The sequence below is a fragment of the Physeter macrocephalus genome, chromosome 11 (assembly GCF_002837175.3).
Source record: "Physeter macrocephalus isolate SW-GA chromosome 11, ASM283717v5, whole genome shotgun sequence".
Taxonomy (NCBI): domain Eukaryota; kingdom Metazoa; phylum Chordata; class Mammalia; order Artiodactyla; family Physeteridae; genus Physeter; species Physeter macrocephalus.
Genome location: NC_041224.1, coordinates 69,041,975 through 69,049,143, shown reverse-complemented (window position 1 = coordinate 69,049,143; position 7,169 = coordinate 69,041,975). Strand labels below are relative to the sequence as shown.

The window sequence follows — 7,169 nt, the reverse complement described above, 5'->3', positions numbered from 1 at the left end:
GCGGGCCTCTCTCTGTTGCGGCCTCTCCCGTTGCAGAGCACAGGCTCCGGACGCGCAGGCTCAGCGGCCATGGCTCAACGGGCCCAGCCGCTCCGCGGCATGTGGGATCCTCCCAGACCGGGGCGCGAACCCGGTTCCCCTGCATCGGCAGGCGGACGGGCAACCACTGCGCCACCAGGGAAGCCCCCTCCTTTTTTTAAGGTAAAATTTATATTCAGTGAGATTCACAGATCTTACTCTGACCTAAGTTTTAAGCTAAGTTTTGACAAATGTTTACACCCATGTAACCAAAGCCTAGTCAAGATACAGAACATTTTCCTCCCAGAAAGTTGTTCCTTCATGCCACCTTCTTGCCAGAAGCAACAGCTGTTCTGATTTCTATCAACAAGAGCTGTTTATGAGATTCTTTTTATATAACATTACATCCTTTGAACAGCAATCTAAATTGCACCCTAAAATGCAACCTATCCCCAAGATGTTATTAATTATTCACAATTTACTATGAAGGAAGGATTGGAATAAAACTATTTTGGGAAAAGGGGGAAGCAAGATTGCAAGGATCTTAAATATTTGGGTCCTAAAGGATATTCAGAAGCCTTACATTGCCATATACATATATATATATATATATATATATATATATATATATATCCTCAGGAAATATGCCAAGTATGTTCAGCAGAGGATGGCATTATCAAGGGGAAGAAAACAGCCTCCCGCATCCGATATATCCAGCTCATATTTACTAACTCAATTCAAATCCATCTTCTCAAGAATATCCTTAGGCTGTAGTAATTTGTCTCCCCTGAATTTCTACCACAGTTTTTGTAGATATTAATTTCATAGGTCATAAACTCAGAAGCACCTTTACTTTTTGTAAGCGACCTTAATTTTTTTTTTTAAATTATGTATTTATTTATGGCTGTGTTGGGTCTTCGTTTCTGCGCAAGGGCTTTCTCTAGTTGCGGCGAGCGGGGGCCACTCCTCATCGCGGCGCGCGGGCCTCTCACTGTCTCGGCCTCTCTCGTTGCAGAGCACAGGCTCCAGACGCGCAGGCTCAGTAGTTGTGGCTCATGGGCCCAGTTGCTGCGCGGCACGTGGGATCCTCCCAGACCAGGGCTCGTACCCGTGTCCCCCGCATTGGCAGGTAGACTCTCAACCACTGCGCCACCAGGGAAGCCCCCTTAATTTTTATTTTAAGCCGCTATTCTGCTTAACAGTAGAAATTTTATTCTTTACAATTTAAGGTAAACTCAGTCACTTCAGTGATAATTCAGTCATTTCAGGTTTATACTCAATTCAGTGTTTTCTTTGGCATTCTATCAGTTTATCACTTACTGCCTTATAACTTGTTTTGAGCAGCTTTTATGTTTTTTATTATTTGGGATATCTGTGACCATGAGTTAACTTTTCAGAGCCCTCTAAGTGCATTTCCTCTCTCCCACAGTGCTTCACGTGATGCTTTGCACATCAGTCCACCCTTCAAAATATGTGCAATAAGCTAGATGATGACCTTTATAATTTAACACAGAAAAGTAAGATCACTGTATTTGAATTTATATCTTAAACCAAGACTGATGGTAATATAGTCCAAAGTACATAATTATGGATTAGGAGTCTAGAGTGCTGAGTTCTCACTGTAACTTTATATATAACTTTGGGCAAGACACTAACCTCTCAGGACCTAACTTCCCCCTTTAAATAAAGTTCATGGTACTGGGAGGGGTGGAGGAATTGGTGATACCAAGGTGCTTTCCTGGTCTTCATTCTGTCTCTGGAAACATACCTTTTGCTTGCAAGGTGAGTTTAGAAATCATTTATGGTACAAGGATTTTTTTTTTTTTTTTTTTTTTTTGTGGTATGCGGGCCTCCCTCCGCTGCGGCCTCTCCCGTTGCGGAGCGCAGGCTCAGCGGCCATGGCCCACGGGCCCAGCCGCTCCGCGGCATGTGGGATCCTCCCAGACCGGGGCGCGAACCCGGTTCCCCTGCATCGGCAGACGGACGCGCAACCACTGCGCCACCAGGGAAGCCCCACGTACAAGGATTTTTATTCACTGCTTTTTTATCTCATACACTCATTTGATTTTTTTAACTTTATGAGTGAAAATTCATAATCAAGAGAAGTACAGAATCGGTACTGGGAAACATTATTGGTCTGTCTTAAGAAAAATATTTTAAATAAGTATATTCATTATATGTCCCCTTTCTAGTTATTTGTTTGGGTTTTTTTTTTTTCCTTAGAAATAATGTCAAGTGGAGATGGTCAGCAATCACAGGCTCTTACCAAACCCACTTTCAGTGAGGTACAAGCCTCTGCATTAGTGGAATCGGTATTTGGATTAAAAGTTTCCAAGATCCAGCCACTTCCTAGCTATGATGACCAAAACTTTCATGTATGCATTTCAAGAACCAAAGACACCACAGATGGCCCAAGTGAGTATGTCCTCAAAATAAGCAACAGCGAATCAAGCAAAACTCCAGACCTGATTGACGTGCAGAGTCACATCATCATATTTCTGAGAGCGGCTGGATTTCCAACAGCCTCCATGTGTCGTACTAAAGGAGACAACATAACCTCTCTCATGTCAGTAGGTACGAGACTACCACTGGTCATCACCTGTGCATGTGCATTACTGTATTTTGGGTACAAGTAGAAATATCAAGAACAGGTACGTCATTCCAAGTGTAGACAGGGTTACTTTTTCAGCAGTTGGGAGAAGCCACAGCATCACCCAAGCAGAGACTGGGGCTGTGATTCAGAAGTGGTTAGAGCCTGGATCTGGTGTAACTCTTCTGCCTGGGAAGGATCTGATGGCTGAACAACTAAGGGGACATGTGGAAACTAAGGGAACTTTTATTTTTAATTAGGAAAATAATTAAATATTTTTATTCATCAGATCAGCTGTGTATTTCAGTGCTGTGATCTCGTAGAAAGAGCACAGTATCAGGAATTTTAGATCCCAGCTCTGTAATTACTGTACATGTGACCTTGGGTACACAACTTAAATTCTCAAAGAACCCTCATCTGTGAAACTTGATTCCTCTCAATTCTCAATGCTAAGTTGTATCTTTCTTTTTTTTTTTTAAGATGTATCGAATAGAGTTCTCCAAGCAGCAGTTTGTCCCTAAAGAAGCCTGTGATTCTGAAACACTCATTTCTTTATCATACCTTCCTCGATTTTAAATTTATAAAAAATGTTTTTTAGGCCTTCACTTACCAGAGCAGGTGATTTATGTTTAGAGCTAAGGCCAGCAGACTTAGGGCCACAGTTATGTTAGTATGTAAATGGCTGGTCCCAATGTTCTAATGTCTGTCTCTCGTACCTGCTTGCTTGATCCATTCAGCCCTGCTTCACAGAATCCTGCTGACTTGTCCTAGGTTAGCGTGTTTTTTCTCTTGTTCTGCATTATTCTTTGCAATAGTAATTGGAAAGGCAGAATAGCTTCTACTTCTTTTTTTTCTAAGAATAATTGACAGGATATATACTTCTATCCATCTAGATAGCGGCTCTGAAATCAAAAGCTACTTGGTGAGGCTGCTGACTTATCTACCAGGAAGGCCTATAGCTGAGATTCCCATGAGCCCCCAGCTATTATATGAAATTGGAAGGGTAGCTGCCAAATTGGATAAAACACTGGAGGTAAGATTTTGGGTTTTATTTTGCTTATAAGAATTTTTTATTTTTTGGTTTTATTTTATTTTAAATACACCTAGGGTCAGACTCTCTTTTTATATGGTGTCTCTTAACATGTGTTAGGAAGGAAATAGTGTAGTAGATGCATACATTTTATGACAGTAAAAAATTTCTTTCTGCCCAGGTCTGTACTTTACTAGTGTATTAGCAAGATTACCTACATCTTTAGAAATCCATGGTATTCTTTATGCTGCTCACTGAAAACAGTCTGCATTCACAAATTAAAACCTGAAGTTTTCATCTAGATAAGACATAGCCAGACCTCTATATGAAGCAATAGCTGTGTTACAAATGGATTGAAATGACTTGTGTTAAGGATATTGTGGTCCTATAGAAATGGTACCTTGTTTGACAAATATTTTTCCAGACCTACCGAAACATCTTCATTTAATCAACAAATGTTCACTAAGTACCTCTTCTATGGCAGGCACTGCGGGAAAGGTAAAGATTCCCCTGTCCTAGAGGAGTGTGTTCCAGGGGGACAGACACTTTCTTGAAAAAGTAAACCACAGTTTGTATGAGTAAAACACTTGCAATTACTCACTAAATCCTAGCCACTCTACCTCTCAAATGTCTCTACAATCCATCTTCTTCTTTCCATTCCTGCCTTGACTATCCCTCCCTGCATTCAGGTGTTTTTCTCCTTCAATGTATTCTTTATACCAGTTCAGAGTTACTTTTTAAAATTACAGATCTGACTATGTCAGTTCTATAGTTAAAACCTTTCGGTGGCCTCTCACTGACTTCAAAGTAACGGCCGAGGTCCTCAGCATTTCTTTCAGACAAGGCACTGTGTGACCTCATCCCTGCCTCTCCCCTGCTCAGTCTCATTATCCATGTCTCCCCTTTCATGCTTCTCTTACCACCAGAATAGAACTTCCCGTCATTCCTTGAATGTGCCTTTCTGTTTCATGCATCTGCGCCTTTGCATATGCCATCTTCTCAACCAGTAATACATTTTCCCCTGCTCTGCAAAATTCCTACTTACCCTTCAACACACAGCTCAGGCACCACCTCCTCTGTGAAATCTTCCCTGGACCCTTCTTTCTCTTCCCAGGCTGTACGAAGAGGATCACTTCCTTCTCTTTGCTTCATCGGAACTTGTACATCTTGTCAACCCATATGATTCTGTGGGTTGACTGGCCTCTCTGCTCTTCTTGGTGTTAATTGGGGTCACTCATGCAGCTATATGCAGCTGGGAGTTCAGCTGCGGTGCCTCAGATCCTCTCCATGTGTCCTCTTCTCTTCACCTGGTGTCTCATCCTCCAGGATGGCCTTGAGCATCCTTACAACATAGCTGCTGGCTTCCAAGAGAGAGTGCCAAGAGGACAAGCCCCAGTGTACAAATGCTTGCCAAGCCTCTGCTTGAATCATGCTAGCTCATATTCCATTGGCCAAAGCAAGTGACATGTCTAATCCCAAAGTCAACCGGGAGAAGTTGCACAAGGGCATGCACACCAGGAGGCATGGTTCAGAGGGAGCCATCAGAGTAAGAGTCTATCATGTATGGGATTGTAATTTTGTTGCTTGTGCTTCCTGTTACATATGCTACATAAGGAGAAATGACCTTCTTAAGAAATTGGTCTACATCTTAATTACTCATCTTTTATCCTTCATGTCTAGCAGTGTCAAACACATAGTAGGTATTCAAGGAGGGCTTCATAAAAAAATTTTTAATCAAAAAAACAACTTTTGAGCTAGTTCTTAAAAGTTTCAAATCCATCAGTCAGTCAGAGAAAAGGAGGAAGGGTGCTGCTCAGTGAAAGGAAAGAGCATGAAAAAATCATGGCAGTACAATGACTATGTTCTAGAACCTGTGAATAATTCACTGTGGCTGGAGTATAGGGGTTAAACCTGAGAGAGACAGGGGATAAAGTTGGAAACATAGAGTGGAGTCAGATTATAAAATATGTTATCATATATGACACTAAGGAGTTTGGACTTTGTCTTATTTACTTGCTCAGTAGGGAGACTTAGAGGGTTTTTAAACAGGAAAAAAAAATTCTAATTTATAGCCCTCTGAGGGCCAATATGATAGGTAGATTGGCAGAAAGCCAGAATGGAGGCAGGGAATGCATCTAGGAAGCTAATGCAGTAATCAGAAAAAAGCTGATTGAGGGCTTGAACCAAGAAAAGTTTCAAAATATATTAAAGAGAGAGCCCACCAAATTTGGTGACTGATTTAATGTTAAGGGTGTGAGAGGGGAAAGGACTGAGCAGGACATGGACTGTGACCTGGGTCTGCTGGGACATAACTCCATTCTAAAGTAGGCAGGGTTATCCTCTGGTAGCAATCAAGTGGTTGCCTCCACAGCCTGGAACAAAGGACCAGAGGGAGGGGAAGGTGGAAAATATCAGAGATGGGGTCTAGAAAGTGTTGAGATCTGTGGAAGCTAAGGCTTCCTGCCATACAGGAAAGCAAATCAGCCTCTATGCATTTCACATGTGCTCCATTAGTACCCGGTGGGATCAGCCTGCCTGGTCCCACTCCCTGATTCTGTCCACAGTTTCTTTTTTTCTATCTGGTTGGTGCTTTAGAGAAAAGAGTAAGGTAGAGCCTTAAGGAGAGTTAAGTGAGAGATGAGACAGGGCTGAGAACACTTTAACAATAAGCTTTAGGAGATTTTTTTAATTCTCTCTACCTTCAGAGACTTGATATTTATAGTCTTCTGGGAACAAGGGAAAAATTCTTTGCTACTTTATAGTAGAAGTGTATTTCTTGTAGGCAGCATATACATGAGTCTTGCTTTTTTATCCAGTCTGATAATCTGTGACCTCCAGTTGGGATGTTTAGACCATTTACATTTAATATGATTTTTTATATGGTTAGGTTTAAGCCTATCATCTTGATATTTGTTTTCTATTTGTCACATCTATTCTTTATTCTCAAATTTGCTTTTTTTTGCCTTCTTTTGGTTCGTGTATTTTTTATGATTTCATTTTATCTCCTTTGTTGGCTTATAGCTCTAACTCTGTTTATTTTAGTGGTTACTTTAGGGTTTATAGAATACATCTTTAACGTCACAGTCTATCTTCAAGTTATATCACTTCATGTATGGTATATGCACCTGACATAGTATACTTCTGTTTCTTCCTTCCTGTCCTTATTCTATTGTTGTCATACCTTTTACTTATGCATTGTTATTATTTTTGTTTAAACTTTCAATTATCTTCTAAAGAGATTTAATTAGGAAAAAATGATATATTTGCCTATATGGTTACCTTTTCCAGTGCTCTTCATACTTTTTGTAGATCCATATTATTTCCTTCTACCTAAAGGACTTCCTTTAACATTTCTTGCAGTGTGGGGCTGCTGGTAATGAATTTTTTCAGCTTTCTTATGTCTTTGTTTCACCTTCATTTTTTTTTTTTTTTTTTTTTTTTTTTGCGGTACACGGGCCTCTCACTGCTGTGGCCTCTCCCGTTGCGGAGCACAGGCTCCGGACGCGCAGGCTCAGCGGCCGTGGCTCACGG

General features: G+C 41.1%; 1 protein-coding gene across 9 annotated transcripts in view; it reads left to right on the top strand.

Annotated features, from left to right (window-relative positions):
- Positions 1–7,169, top strand: part of HYKK (hydroxylysine kinase) — a 29,541-nt gene that overhangs the window by 2,811 nt on the left and 19,561 nt on the right. For all 9 annotated transcript variants that reach the window (XR_008618588.1, XR_008618593.1, XR_008618591.1 and 6 more), the window contains exons 2-3: positions 2,242–2,592; positions 3,502–3,641. Coding sequence is in view for 4 of the 9 variants with exons in the window: in XM_007103458.3 (XP_007103520.1) it covers positions 2,247–2,592; positions 3,502–3,641 (486 nt within the window). In the remaining 5 variants the exon portion in view is untranslated. The remainder of the gene's footprint in view (positions 1–2,241; positions 2,593–3,501; positions 3,642–7,169) is intronic.